Source organism: Lonchura striata, chromosome 9 (genome assembly GCF_046129695.1).
Source record: "Lonchura striata isolate bLonStr1 chromosome 9, bLonStr1.mat, whole genome shotgun sequence".
NCBI lineage: Eukaryota > Metazoa > Chordata > Aves > Passeriformes > Estrildidae > Lonchura > Lonchura striata.
In genome coordinates this window covers 1015867-1034439 of record NC_134611.1, presented here as the reverse complement: position 1 = coordinate 1034439, position 18573 = coordinate 1015867, and the positions used below count along the sequence as shown (strand labels likewise).

The following is an 18573-nucleotide window of genomic DNA, read 5'->3' as shown; positions in this document are numbered from 1 at the left end:
AGAGCTCAGAGCTGTGTGGTCCCTGCCTGAATCTGGCTGCAGTTAGGCTGCCCAAACCTTGAGTGCAAACTCACCATCTCTTGCACGAATTTTGGATGCTAAATTTATCTCATTTAGCCACAATATGTCACGTATGTCATTCCTATGTCATGTATGTCATTCCTGTAATGTACAGTTCTGGTGCTGACCGAGAATGTGAAAGCCTGGCTGGAGACAATGACTTGCTTAATCTTTGTATATAAATTAATGATCATAAACAGATGCTGCTTTAAGTGCAAAGTCAACACCAAAAAAGTCCCTCACTTCTAGTCAGACACCAGAATTTGTCAAACACTTCAACAACCACCATCCTTAATTTGTTAAAGCAGAATAAGAGAGGAAAAAGCAAAGAGACATGAGGATTAAAACATTTAAAACATTTTTGAGCTATTTTTGGTAGATCAGTAGTTTAATTTTAACAGGAATTTTTAAAGGAAATTTCCATAATGCATCGCTGCAGACCCTGATCAATTGTTTTAACCATACTGGTTTTAAACACGTTTTTGTCTTCAATGAATTTCTCAAAGAGATAAATACCACCACCAACTCCAAAATAATGCACTTTGCTTGCCAAATACACACGGCCATTTCTATGCAGGAGCTGAGCCAGTGTATCATGCAAAGCACTGTAGTAGTCAGGATTATAGATGGTCTCAGAGGTGAGAATTATATCGTACTTCAAACAGGGTTTGTTGCTGTTTAACAGGAGCTGGCTGACTTGAGACCACTCTCCAGAAAAAAATTTGCATTTGTTGAGCACATCAGGTGAGCCCTCTGCTTTCCTGGGCCTCTTTGAAGGAGGCTTGCTGGCTTTTCTGTCCTTCCCACTGCCCATCCTCCTGCCTTCACTGATACAGTTGGCCACCACATTAGGCAAGGTTATTTCATCAATCACTGTGCTGTTGTAGTCCTGAAAATGGACTCTGGCAGCTTCACCTTGTAAAGCAACAATTCCCAACAATCCAGCTCCACAGCCAAGATCCAATACAGTCTTGTTGGTAAATTCTATCTCAGCCTCAGAAAAGTAGTCCATGAGATCAAAGGTGCATTCCCAGATTTTCAGCCCTCCTTCATAGACTCCAGGGATGAGATCAGAGTGAGAAGAAACACTTTTGGACACAATGCCTTCGCTGTCAGCATCACCTGAACATGTCCTTTCCACTACAGACAGCTTTACGTAAGACAGGTCCAATACTGTTTCCATGACTTTATTTTCCAATACTTTGTTGAGATCTTGGGGAATGCTGTGCTCCTTGGCAGCTTTCACACAGAGGTTTTTCTTCCAAGCTGCCTCATCCTGGTGCTTAGCAGCAGCCAGCTTCGGGCTGGCCTTTGCTGCGAGATCGGCAGTTCCCCTGCTCTTTTCCCTGAGTTCCTGCTTGTGTTCTGGAGAGCACAGCACTAAAACCTGAGCCTCTGCCTCACTGTGCTCATTTTCATCAACATCGAAATTAAATCGAAAATCCATTTTCAGGAATAAGTTTTCTAAAAGCTTAATTCATTACAGCCAAGCTTTTATGTAGGTACTGTTGCAGGACAGAGTATTTCGCTGGTGCAATATCAGATGTCTTGCCAAGAGCCAGGTGAATTGCTGCTGGAAATAAGAGTAAATAGTTTCATGTATCATTAATATCGGCACACACCGTCTAATTGTACCATCCTGATTTTCATTACCAGGCTCCCCCGGAAAGTCGTAGAGTCTCCCTCTCTGAAAATATTCCAAATCCACCTGGACACGTCGCTGTGTTACCAGCTCTGGGGGATGCTGCCTTGGCAGGAGGGTTGGACCCGATCATCTCCAGAGCTCCCTTCCAACCCTAACTATTCTGTAATTTTAAAAAAACGCTCTCTAACCACTTGAGTTCATTAAAACACAGCGTCACAGCTGACCCCATCCCACCTACCAGACAAGGGAATCCGGACAGCTGCCAACCCCGCTAAAACCCGCATCTCCGACTCGGCGTTTCAAGGGGCGCAGACTCACCGCGCGGAGCGGCCGCGCAGGCCGGCGAGGGGCTCCGGGAGCCTTTCCCGTGCCGCCTTCCCTGCCCCGTGCCCGCCCGTGCCTTCACCCGCGGGGCCGCCTCACCCGCGGGGCCGCCTCACCCGCGCCGCCGCTTCACCCGCGGGGCCGCTTCCGCTTCCTGGGCGCGGGGCGTTGTGGGAGCGCGGGCGCCGCTCCCGCCGCGGGCGCCGCTCCCGCCGCCCGCCCGCGCCGAGGGAGCGCGGCCGCCGCCATGTCGCGGGCGGACCCCGCGCTGCTCCTGCGGGAGCTGCACGGCTGGGACGGGGAGCTGTGCCGCCGGCAGCTGCCCGCCGTGCTGCCCCGGCTCCTGATATCCTTCCCAGCAGGGCACAGCGCTGGCTGTGGGAAAGGCGCGGCAGCGGTGTTGGAGGGGGGTGTGTGCATCCTTCGGAGTTCCACGGTTCGGCCAGGTTGTGTGAGGGAGAGCGGTGGGACCTTTGTGAGGGGTCGGGTGCAGCCTTTCCCTGGAACAAAAGGCTCCTAGAATCTAGAACATCGCGTGCGGTTCATTTAGCGCTGTGGATAACTGCCCGAACGCACCTCTCACCTGCCCCCTCAAAAACAAACCCAACCCCCTAAAAAAACCCCAACCACACAACACCGAGAAAAAAAACTCCAGAAAAACAACCTTCAAGACTTACTCTCTAATACATTTTGGAAATGCTTTGTTGATCCTGTGGGTACTCTAGGCTGTCAGCCCGCGTTGGTTGTGGAGCATCCACACCAATTTCATACGAACGTGAGACAGTGATAGAAGTCGCTGTGGCTTCTGCAGGTTCTTTGAAGTTAGCCTTTACAGCAGAACAAGTTTGATTTTCTTTAACGCTTTTACTCAATGTATGAAGAGTCTGAGGACTGGACTGAGCATATTCGTAAGTAATGGCTAAGAAGTGCCTCTTCCTGTGGAGCCCTGTATTGCAATTGCATTAAAATCACTGCAGTGTTCGAAATACTTCTGCTACAACTTTTCAGTCTTCAGCTATCCTGCTGGACCTTGCACACTCCACTAAGTTCACATTGAATACGCTTAATAAATGCCCCTATAGGCACTCTGCATCTAAGGCTGCTTTTTCCTTTCTGCTAATTCTGATCTTTAAGTGCACAAGAGAAGGGTGTTTTTCATCTGGTGTTTAATTGTCTTTTTGGCTGTTATCTTCCGGGTGACAAAGCTGATAGTTAAAAGAAAATGAGGCTAGTATGTAACTGTTTACGAGTGTTGCTAAAACTGTTACATTGCGTATCATGTTGCATTATAAAAAGTTCTACTATTTGCAGTTTGGAATGTGGCAAATGCTGGATCTGTAGGCTGGCAGTTGTGCTCAGGCTTCAACTAAGTTTAGTCAGGTGTGCTGCTATTTTTGATGGGTTTTTGCATGTTGGAGCTATTACAGATAGTTGATTTTTCAGATAATGTATGTGTGTTTTCATGCATTTTGGATAAGGCAAGTGCTCTGTTGCCTCTCTCAAAAATAAAGTGCCTGATTTGTTTTTGCTGCCTGCAGATCTTTATTTCCTTGGTAGGTTGCTGTATATTTTTGTGAATTACACATTATAAATGTTTTTCTTTGCAGGTATTTTGAAGATCTTGACTGAAATGTTTTTGCCGCATATCAGCCTCGAAGATGTAGAACAAATTTTTTTCTCAAAAGTATTACCTAAGGTAGGACAGCTTCAGTTAATTGTGGAATTGTCTGTCAGTCCAATGTTAGAACCTGCTTAGATTGCAGTGGTTCTTCTTTTGAGGTTGCACAATATCTATGGGATATAAAAATTGAAATTGAAATTTACTCGTTAAGAGTTTTCAATGTTGCGTTGAATTGTTTCTGTGATTGTTCTTTACAGTAGGGAGGGAATCAAATATGCAATGTTCTGCTTTCTATATTCAGCAATAGACTTGGGTTTTATTTCTTTCTGAGAAGATTGGACTTTTTATAAGATGACCAAGGTGGAGAATTTTTAAGCGAGGGAGCTTCTCAGGACAAGTAAACTGAAGAGCTCAACACTCCCATATCATGAATGAATGTTGTGAAATTTGTGAATTAATATAGTGAATAGACTTTTAGACCACACTGACCTCACACATGCTTTCTTTTTTGATTAAATGATGGAGAATTTTGTGCCATAGGTGTGTTAAAATCAGTCCTTGCATTTTAAGTGAAGTAAAACGGTGACAAATTACAGATTTAAGTTTCAAGCCTCAGCTTGTCCATTTTAAAAAGCCAGTAAAAACGGCCAGTTGATATTCCTGTTATTTTATCTCAAGTAACAAATTTTTGGAGATTACAAGAAAATTGTCTCATAATAGGCACATCCTGCACGTGCCTCACTGTCTTTGCAGTCTCAACAGTAACATTCATCAGATATCCAAAAACCTCAACTAAAGTAGAAATAGATGTTGTTTGCACATCACATTTTTTTAAATGTATTCAAGATGTTAATAATCATTCTCAACAAACAAATTATTTTTTCTGAGACAAAAGGAATCTTTTTAAATTATGTGGCTTTAAGTATTTAAGTAGAATAATATATTTAATATATAATATTAAATAATATATAACATTATTATATATTATATATGAAATATATTATGCATTAATAATATGTTTCAAGCAAATTAGCTGCAAAACTTGTTTTAGCAACAGATCTTAGAAAAAGTAACTATAAAAAGCTACAATATCTTCTGTTTATTATGTATATATATATATATATATATAATAAGTGTTTTTTGCTTCTTGTTATATCATGTTTTATGAATTAAATGAATGACATGAGATGCTGGAAATGAATGAAATGCTGGAAAGTATTTTCTCCTGTGAGTTCTCTCTGTGCCTCCATGCCAAGGCAGCAAGCAGGTGTAGAATGTTGTTATTATTTGCACATGTACCTTTGTAAGTAAAATGTTTCAGTTTTGTTGTGTTCTTCCAGACTCTACAGTTCTTTGATAACTTGATGTGTGAATTATCCAGCAAGGCCAAAGGACTGACCAGCCAGAGTACTGAGTTATGCAGTACTGTAAGGAATCTGCTACAGGCAAGTCCCATCACACAAGCTGTCAAAATAATGTTTACATCACTCTTTGCTTTTACCTAAACTACTAAAGGTTTTTAGAATGTTTTTTTGCCAGCTACTGGTGGTTAAAATGGAATTTAAACTTCCTTTGCAGTTGAAGTTCAGTTGACATTTTGTGAATGATTTGATTACATTTAGTATGGGATGCTAGTAATAATTTAAAAAAATCATCTCAGATTCTGCTCCAAGTCCCTCCTGCAGATGGAATGTGACTCCCCAGGTGAACCTGGCACTTGTTTATACATATGTCACTTCTTTCTGAATTTTAACATTTTTGTAAATTGAGAACAATAATGAAAGAAATAAGAAGTTTTCATAGAGGGTATGGTATCAGAGAAAAGCTCTGGAGCTTCGTTCATCTTTCACAAACTACTTATTTATGCAAATAGCAGTGAACTTTAAATGTAGTGAAAATCGAGGTGTATTTCAGCTAAGAAAAGGTGCTTTTGGAGGTATTGCAGGAGAGTGTGATGTTCAGTTTTCATCTCAGGCAGTGGTGCAGCTGCTGGAGACGCTGACAGGCTGCGTGCGCTACATGTGCTCGGTGCAGGAGCTGTCCCTGCAGAGCATCCGCTCCCTCCCCTCCTCCGTCCTCTGCGTGGTGAAGAGCACCTTCACACACTGCAAGGTAGGGCTCTGCTGGGAGCACACAAATCCTTCTGCTCCTTGGCTTTTGGGATACACTTTAGAAGAAGATCTTATTTTGAAATTATACTGTTGTCGAAGTATTATTGTTTTAATTTTAGTTGTTAAGTCATTTTCAGAGTGCACTCAGTGCACAAGTACAAAGATGATTTCAGCTCTCTGCCCAGCAATCTGACCTGCTAGTGAGAGGCTCAGACTGGAATATTTCCATCCTTTTCATCAGTGTTAACTAAACATTCTGCTCAGGTGCAGAGTGCTCTGAGGGATCTGTGCAGTCCTGATGGCTACAGTATTTACATAGCTACAAATGGCAAGTTCCAGAGTGGATTGAAAGCTGAGATTAGCAGGTTTATGTTGCTTACAGTGAGCAGTGTGTATCAGTTTCAGATATGGACTGATCTGGATTTTCAGGTGCAACAGTAATTCCCTCTAATCATTGAAAATAAAACAAGATTATCATAAGGACACACTAAGTTTTGGTTGCCTTTAATTTTCACTTTTAATATTTCTTTTTTTATGGGAACATTTACAACAGTTTTCCATGTCAAGACTCAAACTCAGGTGCCATATCTTTATCTAATAATTCTAATATAAAAGTACTGGGAAGTCTTTGGAATACTGCTTTCTTTGCTACTGACATTGTCCTGTTTGGTTCAGAAATATGATCTCAGGTTCATACATGGAGGCCTGATCAAAAGCTCCCTAAACTCACAAGAGCCAGGCAGACTCCATTAGTTTCCCATGAGCTGCAGGTGAACACATTTTATATTGAGTGCGCAGGGGATGTGTATTGATTTAAAATAGGTACATCTGTGTCTTATTCTTCTTCTCCAGAGGATTGTATGGCAAAGCTCTTGGTGTTTTTGCATGTGAAGAATCAAGCTGTGAGTCCTTAGCTCTTTTACAAAACTCTCCTCCCCATTTCAGGACAGTGAATCTGTGTACAACGGGCACCTGCACTTAATTTCTGACCTCCTACAATCCATGTTCAAGGAAACTTACTCCCTTCAGAAACAGCTGATGGAACTGGTTGATCTGATTTCCTTAGACTCTGCTTCCACTGAAGATGACATCACATGTATGGTGTCAGGTATACATGAATTTGATACTTTTTTAGTCTTGCTCAGTCTTTTTCCTATGGAGAGTATGTTCAAAATTTTAAAACAGGTTTCTGAGTGTGCTCAGTTCCTGCTGCTCTGGCCAGCTTTTTCAGAAGGCAGCATTTTGAACTTGAAATATTTCCATTTTTCTCTTGAAGCTTCCTCTGTGGAAATGTGTAGATTTGTAGGATAAGGGTAGCACCTGAAAACTGAGCCATTTTCCTAATTCATGTCAATGTTCTGGTATTCTCTCAGTATTCTCTTGGGGTTGATGTGAACTCAAAAATCTGATTTAACTCTGTTGCTCCTGCTGTTATTTCCTTAGTAATCCACACTGTGCTGGAGATCTGCTCTGTCATTTCCAATATGGACCACGCTCTTCATGCCAATACGTGGAAGTTCATAATCAAGTATGTAGCTAAACTCTTTGGGTTTTATTGTGGTGTAGTTTTAAATAATGAATGTCTCAATTGCTTTGTGCTCAGAGTTTCTAACAAAATTAAAATGTGAGAGTTCAATATAGCTATTTAGGAAGGAAATTTAGAAATTTAGCTTGGAGGTAATATTCAAGTACTGCCAGTGAAAGTAGGTAGGAATTGGTATGAAAAGTAATAGAAACTTTCTGTATTACAATGCAGAAGAAAATTTGCAACACTGTTGTCTGAGTGAGGAGCATTAAGAGGCCTGACCTGCAGCTCTGTAGATGTTTTTGGTTTGAGTTGGCCGTTTCATACTTCTATCCTGCCTCTCCCTTGGGTTTCAGTCATGGCCATGGAGAGGGTTGTTCTCTCTGAGTTTCTGCTTTCAGTGTTCATAGGTATTGCACCAATCACTGCTGTACAAAAGGCTAAATAGAAGAATTAGTTATTTGGATTTGTAAGAGCTCATTGCATGATCGCTTCTGACAATTAAATACCTGGTTATATTCATGTCTTTCAGGCAAAGCCTGAAGCATCACTCCTTGCTGCAGTGCCACCTAAAGCACAGTGACATCCTCAGTGGCCTGTGCAAGGACATTCTTCTTTCTTTTGACTCCTGCTTGCAGCTGGCTGAGCAAATGAAGGTGTCAGAAATACAGGTGAGTTAAAAAGCTCCCAAAGCTGCCAGTGAACTTGAGGAGGAGAAATTCTTTGTGCTGTATTATTGCTTGGAGTATTTGGTTTGAGTTTTTTTCGGTTTTCTTTATTTCATGTGGTAGACGGAATACCTTTGAAACCACGTGAAAATGAGGCCCGCAGCTTAGTGTAGATTGCGGATGTTTTAGTCATACATTAAGTTTTTGTACTATGTGAGAATGTTTTTTTTTTTATTTTTTAAACTGACAATATCCCCAAGGTTGGGCAAATCCTTAATATTGCTCTGAAAGTGCTGAAGCGTATATACTGAATGTTTTTTAAGTTTTCCCCCCTTGGCTTTAGAGTCTGTAGAGAATCAAATGTGAAACAGGTTTTGAACACTGTTAGCAGTCTAACTTCCTGGTTTACTGTATTACTCTATATTAACCTTTAGAACTGCTTCTTTTGGACAGGAGGGCACTGACTTCAGACTGTTCCAGAAGACAGTGAAACTGTGCAGGTTCTTTGCTAACTCCCTTGTACACTACACCAAGGTAGGTTTTAATTCTTCAGTGCTGTGTTAGTATTAAATTTAAGTCTCTGGTCTGTAGATGGAATCATTTTGTACTGTGTAATATCTTAGTGATTTACAGCTTTCCCATATGGGCAGTATAATTAACATCCATGCATAACTTGCTTTAGTTCTTCCACTCACAAGCCTGTGCAGGGTTACTGCTGGGATTTCCCAGAAAAATAAACTGGAACAGGTTGTTTCATGCAGTGGCACTGAATTAAAATGTAGGAGATGTGCAGTAATTAATGTAATTAATCATGAGTTTTATTTTAAAAGTATCACTCAAAATTGATGGCTTTTGCAGGAATTTCTTGCCTTCCTCTCTGATTCCTGTTCTCAGTTACATCAGCTCTTTCTTCAGATCCACAGGTATGTGAAGTACAAATAATTTATTGATAGTATCTTAATAACATTCCAAAATTACATTCTTAAATTACAAATATTTTTAGATGTAAAAATGCACTTCTCATTCCAGAGTTGTTGCCATCTTTTTTCATGTACAGAAAGCCGAAATATTTTTAGTAAATTAAATGGTTTAGTGTTTTATAGTTCCCTTAACCCCATTCTTGATCAATACTGGGCATGCCCCATAATTACAAACCATTAACTTCATTACAACTATTTATACAAGATTTATTAACAAGTTATGTGTAGGATATGCAGAAAAAAGCCTCTACAACTAAATGTAGGTGTCAGCAGTGCCTTTTGACAGATTGTTTCTAGTTTAAGACAAAGTTTGGACAAACTTGTCCTGGAGAAAGAGGGGATTAGAAACAGTGTCTTGAAATTTTTCATAACTTTACTATTGTGTTAATAATCTTGTGGAATCTCACAGAAGCATTCTGGTTTTCCTTGAAGCAGATGCTCTTAAAATGTTACAGACTTTATACTAATAATTGTTTATTCTGTGAAATCAGAGGGCTGATTTCAGCCCTTTGTTGGAATTCAAATCAGCTTCTGTGGTGAGATGTGCACCTGAGTTCACTTTATGTTCCACTGCAAGATTGGGTGAATATTTTTTTATGAGTTTCTTCTTCTAAGTTTACTCCCCTTGTAGGTTTTTCCCAAGTGCAGGGTTGTAAACTTTTATGCACTCAGAGCAGGATTTTTGAGTAGGAAAGTAGCATTTTTACAGTTCACTTTATAAGCTGCAAGTCTAGAAGATTTTCATTTCATGATCTCTTGCTTTATTCTCATATTGGTTCTTTTTTTCTTTTACTGCCCAAGGTGTTTTTTTCCTCTTCAGAGAAGCTGTGATACCCTTTTAGGGTCATGTGTTTAATTAGTGCTGTGATATTTATTGCTGTAAAATCGTGTATAAAGGCGTTTTCTTGGCTTTTCCCTTTCACTTGACTCTTTGTGATCTGGTATGTTTCTTCAGAGAAATGTTACGTATTTTACACACATTTTCTGTGAGCTTGTAAGGCTTTTTTTAAATGTTTAGTAAAATACTGGATTATGATGCTTATTTTAAAGGCTGGATGCAGAGTTGTAACTCTTGGGCTATAACAGATTCTAAAATGGGGCGTCTTTTCTGTCTTTTATTTCACAGGAACAAGGAAATAATGATTTTTACCTGTTTGTAGTTCTTTTGGAGAAAAGTAGTATTTCTGAAAATGCTACTGAGAATATTTAACTTCTTTTTTTTTCCATTCCCCCTCAGCAAATTTCCTCCCAGTCTTTATGCTCCAGAGATCCTGGAAGATCATCAGGATGAAATATCCCAGGTTTTTCTAGTGGCTCTGGACCCTCTCATCACCCAGCTCCTTCCTTTTAGTCCTTTTGTGGAACAAGTGTTAAGTGAAAATTTAGGTGGGTTGAAAGTGCAACTCCCAGTACTGTCTGAGGGATCAGCATTGACATTCTGACTTTCTGGACCATAATATTCTGTACTCACTTGCTTGTCTCTGGTTCTTTAGTAAGTGCTGTGATAGAGCTGATGGCCTGCTAACTTGGATAGATTTTATAACAGATAGCTTATGTTGTTGCTGAATTAATATTTTCCAAAGTACTCATAACAACTGCACTGTTAATCTGGTTAGCAGAAATCCTGTCAATTCTGCTCTTTTTGCATAATTTCAATCCACATTTGCTACAAATTCTGCCACAAATTCCAAAGTAGGATGGTTTTTTTTTTTTTTTTCTGTTCCATTGGTAGGGGAAGACAGCTTTTTTTTTTTCCATAAAGTAAATATTTTCTGTGAAAAGTAGCATGCTTGGGAAAATATCAGCTTTTTGTTTCGACATGCTCTTCTCCTTGATTTCTGCCCTGACAAACATCTCACAATTCTGAGGTATCTCATCAATTTGTCTCTACACTTGCTTAAAAGCCAGTTTACACACAGTGAATATATCTAGGCAACTTACTTCACATCTGAACCCCAAATTTCTACAGGTCTCCCTCCTGAGCAGCAACTACCCCAATGTCTCCTCCTGCTTACCATAATGGACAAGCTGTCCTCTCAGCCAGAAGAAGTGCAAACTCTCTGGAACACAGGAAAAAGGTACTAAAAAGGTTTTTGTTGTAGCTCTTCACCACAGCAGTCGTTCCATACAGGCAAACAAAGGGGCTCAGCTGCTGGAGCTTCCTTTGCAACTGAACTTGGAAAATTGTCACTATGGATTTCCATCCTTATGCCAAGACTAACAGGATCTGATGTTCGTTGCCTCAGGAGTGAAGGATACAGAGACAGAGATGTCTTTGTTTTTTCAGGGAAGGAGTGGTATTTAGAGTACTTGTAGGGTAGGAATAAAGCTCTGAATGTAATTTGTTGATACTTTGTTGAGACTAAGTTAAAGTCTCACACTTCTATGCCTGAACTCTCTAATAATCACCTGAATTGGTAAAAGAGGAAGGCAGTCAGGAACATAGATCTGGTGTAAAACCACTGAAATTACTGCTATCTTTTCTGGCTGAAGACAGTTTGTAATACCAATGCTGCTTGCAGAATTTGGGACTTACATGTCTTTAACCACGCTGTTCTCTTTTTTGTTGTGTTTTTTTGTTTTGTTGTTGGTTTTTTTTTGTTTTTTTTTTTTTTTGTTTTTGTTTTTTTTTTCCTTGCAGCCTGTCTTTGTTTTCAGCTCTTTTCCTCAGTTTCCAGCAGTGTTGTGGGGAGCTTTCTCTCCCTGTCTGTTTGCCACAGGTGGTCAGTACTGGACAGCCAGCAGTTCCCATCACCCTCTATCACTATGTCTGTGTCCACCTGTGCTCCTTCATTGCTTCCACACCCCCATCACACTTCCCTCAGCTGGTAAGATTTGGTTTTGCTTATCAATTCTTCTGCTGTTGTGATGCATAGGTGCTACTTAAAAAGAATGGGTTCTTTCTAATGATGTGGCTCTGAAAAGATGCTCAGAGAGAGCCATCTCAGCAACAGTTTTGTAGAAATCAGCTGTGACACAGTTGCATGGCTCAAATTCAGTTACACAACAAATGTCACTTTTGGGAAAGGGAGAAGAAAGTTCTTGAGGACCTCAGTGGTCTTGGCAATTTTTATTCTTTTTCAGAGTAGGGGAGGTCAGGTTGTTATAAAAGTTTAGTGCTTTCTTTTCTTTGGTATTCAAGTTGTGTTAATTTTCCCATTTCTCCTCAGGAGCGTGCCCTGCTGGATGCTGTGCTGGGTTCCAGTATGATCACGTCTCTGCTAGCAATGGACTCATGGTGCTTCCTTGCCCGGTAAGATGCTCCTGGTACAAGTCAAGCAGGTTTTCCACAGATCCAGTTCATTCTGTTGTTTTACATAATCTGCAGTTTGCTTGAGAGAGATTTTTGTAAGACAGAACTGGATTGTTTTCAGATACAGAACATATTTTGAAAATTAGGAGTAGAATTGGCATAGTCATTTTTATGTTCTTGCAAGCAAGAGGAGCATTTCTCTTTAAAAAATGATTTTTGAAATGGCTGTCTCAAGTAAATTGTGTCTCTGCAAATCAAGTTTAAATATGTTAGAGGAAATGGCAATTTCTCAGACCAAATTTATGATATTTAGTCTGTAGAAGAATAGTAAGTACAGATTCACAAGCTGCTCTCTCTCATGTTTCAGGTATGGAACAGCTGAACTGTGTGCTCACCACGTTAATGTGATTGCTCACTTGGTAAGAATCCAGTGATGTTTTCAGTTTGGCACCAGTTTTAATCTGAGTGATACCAGCAAAGATTAAATGGAGATTTGAATTCTTCAATTTGGCTTAGTAATTAGCAGAAGCAGTACAGTGAAAATATGAACCAATATGCCCTGCTTATTTTATTTACAGGGTTACTGCTGTGATCCCACATAGCAACTCCCAGAATATCCTATACAGAATTTGTTTGCTCAGTGGTGATTTCTCCCTCAGTGTAGTGAGGTGCATTTCTCTTTTACCCTACTGCAGGTAAAGGCTTGGCCCAGTGACTGCTGCCAGGTCCCTGCCCTGGGTGTGCTGCTGAGGCGAATGCTGTTCCTGATGGCTCCAGAGCATCAGGCAAGTACAGCATACTTTTGACAAAGTATGAAAACAGCACATCTCCCCAGATTGGCTGAAACTGTGTCCTGTGATTGCATCTGTGACATCTATGAGTGTTCTCCTAACATCAGGTGTCAAGAGGAGTGTCCTGTCCTGTCAGTGCCTCTCAGTGTACCCTGGAGGGGCTGAAGCCCTCTCTTCTACTCACTAGGGCTATTGCTTCAAGCAGCTAAAAGAATCAGTTGCTTAATCATACTGATATCCTGTATGTGACAAGGGAGGTGGCAGTTTCTAAACGTTTTTCATATAAAAAGATGGATTTTATTTAAATACTTCGCACAGATTTTTTCACATAATTAATCTGAAGCAAACCAGCAGCACATTTTAGATTCTCATCTTCCAGGCTATCTAATTGTTTTCTGATCTGTTTAGATTCTATTACCTTTTGCTTCCAGGTGGAATTTGCTCATGAGTTTCCTCCTGAAGAGGTGGAGAACTTGGCAGTGTGGCAGCACGTGTCCCTCAGAGCCCTGAACCCTGACCTTAGGGCACAAGTGGCATCTCAGCTGTGCTCAGCAGGGCTCGCGCGGTGCCAGCAGTGGCTGAGCAGCAGCCGTGCCCTGGGAGGGCTCCCACCTGTGGTAAGGAGATCTGCTTCTCTCTGGAAAAATGAGTAAACTCCAGTTTTTCATACTACAAGGGTTCTGTTGCCATCACCTCAGTTCTATTATTCAGTCTGTTGCACAGCTTTTTTCCATGCCTAGCTGGCATATGCATAAGCAAGAACTCAATTGTAATGTTTTCTTTTATGCAGCACCTTAGGACCTCTACTGTCCTAGAGGAGATTCTGTTATTCTCTAGTGATTCTAGTTGTTTGCTCTCTGGCTGAGCAGATGTATTTTTCTTCAAGATTTATGCTGTGCCTTGGCATACAATTCCCCTTCAGTTTTAAAGTCCTGGCTAGTTTTATGCATCATCAAATCTGAAAGATGCTCACTGGTCTCTTTGAGGGAATATGAGAAACCAGAGGTTTCCACATGAAGTGTCTGCTGCCAGACTTCTCCTGCCAGTGCAGCAAATGACCTGCAGCGTGTGTGAAACTCACAGGAGTAATAGATGGTTTCCCAGCTCTAGAATCTGTATTGGCTGCTCTCCTGCTGGATTAACTGTTCTGTACAGCTGAGGCAGCTCATTGGGCTTCTTGCCACCTTGTATCATGTTAGATGTTTCTTTTCAGCCTGCGGTTTTGGGTTGGTTTACATGTAATGTGTTTTGGTTGGTCTTACACATATTTCCTCCTAGAACACTGCCCTTTCTGTCCTGCTGGCTGCCTGCAATTCTGCTGATGCCACTCTGGAGGCAGAATTTAAGACATCTATCTTGGAAGTGCTCAGTCAGTTCTGGTCTTTTCTCCAGGTTAAGCAGGTAAGAGAGTTTGCTGCTCCAGCAGTGGAAGCATGTCTTGGAGAGGCTGCTGCTGTTTCCTCAGGTTGTTGTTACTAATTTGTTTGATTTGGACTGGATTGTTTAAGTAAAGCACAATGTACCAGTGCTGCCCATCTGATCTCAGCTGGTTTATCTGTAGGCAAGGCATGAGCTCTAGGAAGCTTGAGTTTGAATTTCCTGAATGTTACATATATGGTTCCTTGTTACTCCATCTGTTACTCAATGTCTCATTCAGACTTGCTCAAGGAGAAGCCTGAAATACCTGATTTTGCTTCATACCAGTTACGAATTTGATGTATTTTAAATATTCATCAGAATATGACCAAAACTCAGGGTGATTTGATTAGAGCACAGCCCAGCACATAAAGGGCCAGTCACCCTCCTCCCAAGGTGGTCAGGCAGTGTCCTTGTGATCATGTACCTGTTCATGGCTGCAGGAAGGAAAAAAAGGATTGTCAGGGTTTTCATGCTCCAGATTAAAAAAGAACTTTTGATAGTGGGAGTGAAGAGCCAACAATGTACCACTTCAGAGGTCTTTTCAAACCTTAGCCATTTTGTGAAGACATTTGGCAACTGGAAATGAAAATAAATAGTTCAGATAACCTTTGGGTGCTTATTTTAGTAAGTGGTGGAAGGAAAGGAGGGTTAAGAAATGTTCTTCAAAAAATCAAAGAAAATGGTCTCATAAAATATGGCTACCTAGAAATACTGACATGATTATTTCAATATTTTCTTTGCTGCTTACAATGCAGTGTTTTGCATGTGTGAAATCAGACTAACAATTTTGGAATGCTCCTGTAACTTGACATTCTCTCCTAAGCAGTTATTCCAAGAGCAAAAATGGAATATTACTGATATCTTGTCCTCTCTTCAAGGTCTCAGATGATCCATGTCTCCAGAAGACACTGTGTTTATTGCTTCACCTTTTGGAATTTTTCATCCAAGCATTAGATGCTCAACTGATGACCCAGGTAAAAAAAAAAATTCTAAAACCCCCAACACCATCTTATGAATAATTCACTACATGAAAATCAAATTCTTTGTGATTTGTTGAAATCTTAAATGCGTTATTTCATTGTCTGGCGTGCTCTTAACAAGGAAATAATTTTTCTTGATTACTTTCCTGGCCTTTAAATCGAGCACATGGCATTTTGGTTAACACTGCTTTGAAGAATCCCTTTCCTCTGTAAGATAATTGAGATATAAGGGAGTATGATAGAGATCATGCACATTTCTTTCTAAAATGCACATGCAGCTTTGTCCTGGCTATTGGAGGGGCAGCATACCTCCTTCAGGAGTCTAAACTCCATGTGTTTGGATTTAAAGATGAGCCTGCAGAGTTTTCCCCTGCAGTCTGTCTGATGGGGCTTTGCTGGGATTTGTCTCCTGCAGGTCTTTGCACTGCAGTCAGCCCTGCTCCAGCTGCATGCCCCGGATCACTGCCGCCTAGCAATGGTGCATTTTCTGTCTTCCATGGGAAAGGTGTTTATTCCACAAGAAGCACAGGTAAATGGAATTGTGGCCTTAGTGAAATTGCCTCGTTTTTTGATAAAAAGACTTATATACATTAATTGGATACAGGAATGCCAGGATAGTTAATAATTAATTAATGGTCTGCAACAGGTTTATTTGCCATCAAGATGTGCTGAGGGCATGCAAGATGCTTGGAGGTTCAAATGCCAGTCCTTTCTCACTGGTGAGAAGTAACAAGAAGTGAAAATAGAATGTCACCTCCCTCACAGTGGTTCTTTAGCCAGACAGGGCAGTAGCACTCTTGCATTTCCCAAACCTGTTCCTCAGAGCAAGTCTTTAATAATAAATCATGATGGTGAGATATGCACAACTAACTCTTGGGAACTGATGGCTGTTTCTTCCTGTTGCAGAGGCAGGTTGTGCCCCAGCTGTCCTGTCTGTTTGCCTCTCTGCTGGCTGACCAGACCTGGCTGATTCACCAGCACGCACTGGAAGCATTCACACATTTTGCAGAGGTAAGCAGAGCACAACCCTGGGTGCAGGCATTTGGTTCTGTTAACTTCTGTTATACACAAATTCTCCTGTCTCAAATGTTTGCTGCTCCTCACTGCACAATCTGGATCTGAGTTACAGCTGTTGCACAAGTGCTGAAGGCTGGTGCAGTTGGAAGAGATTTCAGGAGCCACAAGTGAAGAAGGATTGAGCACTGGTTGCTTAGTGTGGTTGCTGGAGGGTAGGGACACCTAGGGAAAATAGAAACATCTATTTTCTTCCCTTGTTAGCATGAATGTACTGAACAACCAATAAAATTTTTGATAGGAAACAAGACATGAAGATGTTGTTCCTTGGTGCCTTAATTCTGAAGAAGCTAAGAACAAAGTTGTTAATTTTCTGGCTAAGGTATGTATATTGTTTAACCATTTTACTACTGTCTTAGTTGATGCTGTACATCTGCTATCAGCAATACACAGCATGTGTCTACACTTGCATTATCTGCATGACCATTAAGTAACTTTAAAATAAACTGTCTGGTTGAACTTCTGTACTTGCTTTAATCTAAGAATTAGCAACTGCCATTCCTATGCACACTGGTCCTCAAGTACTGTCAAATTAAAAACAAAGCATTTATCATCCTTCACCAAAAAGATTAAATTGCACTGTTGTTTTTTAAGGAAGTCACCTATTAAAAAGACAGGATTTGATAATCTGGTTTGATTTCCTTCCCCATTTCTCTTGGATCAGTTTCTAAAATCTAAACAAACATGTATGAAACATCTTGGTGCCTTTTGCATATTAGGAGAAATCTTCTTAGGGCAGGTGGCTGTAGGAGGCAGGGCTCTCTGGTTGAGCAGCTTTTGGCAAGTAGATAATTTACAGAAGAACTGGTCTCTGCTAGTGGTGCTAACCCAAAGTTGTAGATAACCTCAATCCTTCATCAGAATAGTGTGTGAGAAATAATATTCTTTGAACTGCACATAATAATCCTTCCCTCTTTCCTTTTTTTCTGGCCTATGAATTGTGCCTATGAAGGTTGGTAATGCTACCTGGGTTAGTTACCTCTCCTGGGGCTTTCTCCCTAGACAAGGCAGGTGGAAGAGACAAGAGAAGCACGAACAGAACGCCTGAAGCAAGAAAGGATTACCTGGAATGCACAGGTTTTGAAAGTGGATAGAGAATTTGAGTCAACAGGAGAGGTATGTGTGTTTCTTTAAACTGTTAATTTCTGTCAATTTTGGGGAGTCTCTGAGAAGGCTGAGCTGGTCTTGCTGCCCTCCATGTTCTAAGAAGAAAGGTCTCATGCACTCCTGGCCCTTTGTATGATATTTTAATGGTCTGTAGTGCCTGCCAGGCAGCAAGAACCCTCACAGGACAAGGGACTCTTGCAGCTCTTCTCCACCTAAGGGGTTTCTTGCATTTGGATGAAGACTGATCCCTCAAATACAGTATTAAATTGATGTTTCATGTTTGCTTAAATCTACAGCCTGTGGCCAAAAGAGCCTGTCACCCCCCCTCTGAGGAGCAGTACAAGGCAGCAGTGGGCACGATGGAGGGAGCAGTGGAGGCTGTGAAGCTGCTGCTCCAGAAAGGTTCCCCTCCAGGCTGGCTTGCAGTGAAGCTGGAGGCTCTGCACACAGCCATAGCCACCCTCAGGGACAGCTTGTGGTAGGTGCTCCACAGGGCTTGGGGACAATGGCCCGGCTCAGCTCCCTGGCAGGAGGGAAGAGGTGCCTTTGTGCCAGGAGTGCTGCAGAAGAAAGAGCTGTGACATGGGCAGTGCTCTGCAGTACTGCTGGCTCTTGGTTGTGTGCCAGGATGGACTGAGGGGTGCAGTGCCAGCCTCTCCTGCACAGCCTGATGGGTTTGAGTGGACACTGCTCAGATCAGAGCTGTGGGTTTGTACACTGCTTGTTCTTTTACTGCGTGGAGATAAACATTCCATGACATTGTATTCTGAATACTGAGAGGTTTGCATCTGTTGTAAGCAGGGACCTTGTTCCTGTCACGTGCAGGTACTCCATGCTGCGGTGATCCTTTAAAAATAATCTTTATTGGTCACAGTTAAGAGCAGAAAGAACATGATGCTTAAGCAGTTTGTGGTTGTTCACTGTATGGTTCCTAGCAACTCTTGTGCCATCCATTGACAGAACTATACAAACAAAAATAAATAAGTTGAATAAACTGTACATTCATCTTAAAATC

General features: G+C 41.2%; 2 protein-coding genes across 5 annotated transcripts; one reads left to right on the top strand and one right to left on the bottom strand.

Moving 5' to 3' along the window:
• Nucleotides 1-418: 418 nt before the first annotated feature.
• METTL18 (methyltransferase 18, RPL3 N3(tau)-histidine) lies at nt 419-2151 on the bottom strand. 4 transcript variants are annotated; one of them, XM_021545805.3, is made up of 2 exons: nt 1944-2151; nt 419-1633 (listed from the first exon to the last, which is right to left on the bottom strand). In XM_021545805.3, the coding sequence occupies exon 2, from the start codon at nt 1505-1507 to the stop codon at nt 455-457; it is 1053 nt and encodes a 350-aa protein (XP_021401480.2). In that variant the 5' UTR covers nt 1508-1633; nt 1944-2151; the 3' UTR covers nt 419-454. The 4 variants fall into 4 exon arrangements, with proteins under 4 accessions (XP_021401480.2, XP_021401479.2, XP_021401482.2 ...); XM_021545804.3 differs by having other exon boundaries at nt 419-1630; XM_021545807.3 differs by having other exon boundaries at nt 2024-2151.
• A 105-nt stretch (nt 2152-2256) lies between these two features.
• On the top strand, nt 2257-18557 carry FIRRM (FIGNL1 interacting regulator of recombination and mitosis). The gene is made up of 24 exons (XM_077785256.1): nt 2257-2375; nt 2898-2937; nt 3637-3725; nt 4991-5099; nt 5629-5762; nt 6707-6869; nt 7205-7289; nt 7819-7957; nt 8408-8488; nt 8813-8877; nt 10172-10320; nt 10904-11012; nt 11576-11762; nt 12105-12187; nt 12555-12606; nt 12883-12972; nt 13410-13595; nt 14257-14379; nt 15276-15371; nt 15793-15906; nt 16284-16388; nt 16693-16773; nt 17454-17567; nt 17855-18557. Exons 1-24 carry the CDS (start codon nt 2277-2279, stop codon nt 18038-18040), a joined length of 2679 nt encoding a protein of 892 aa, XP_077641382.1. The 5' UTR covers nt 2257-2276; the 3' UTR covers nt 18041-18557.
• The last annotated feature ends 16 nt before the right edge of the window (nt 18558-18573 follow it).

Coding starts and splice junctions, on each gene's coding strand:
- METTL18 (XM_021545805.3), bottom strand. CDS start 1,507: ATGGATTTTCGATTTAATTTCGATGTTGATGAAAATGAGCACAGTGAG.
- FIRRM (XM_077785256.1), top strand. CDS start 2,277: ATGTCGCGGGCGGACCCCGCGCTGCTCCTGCGGGAGCTGCACGGCTGG. Junction 6,870..7,204: donor CATCACATGTATGGTGTCAG/GTATACATGAAT, acceptor TTATTTCCTTAG/TAATCCACACTGTGCTGGAG. Junction 16,389..16,692: donor CATTCACACATTTTGCAGAG/GTAAGCAGAGCA, acceptor AATTTTTGATAG/GAAACAAGACATGAAGATGT.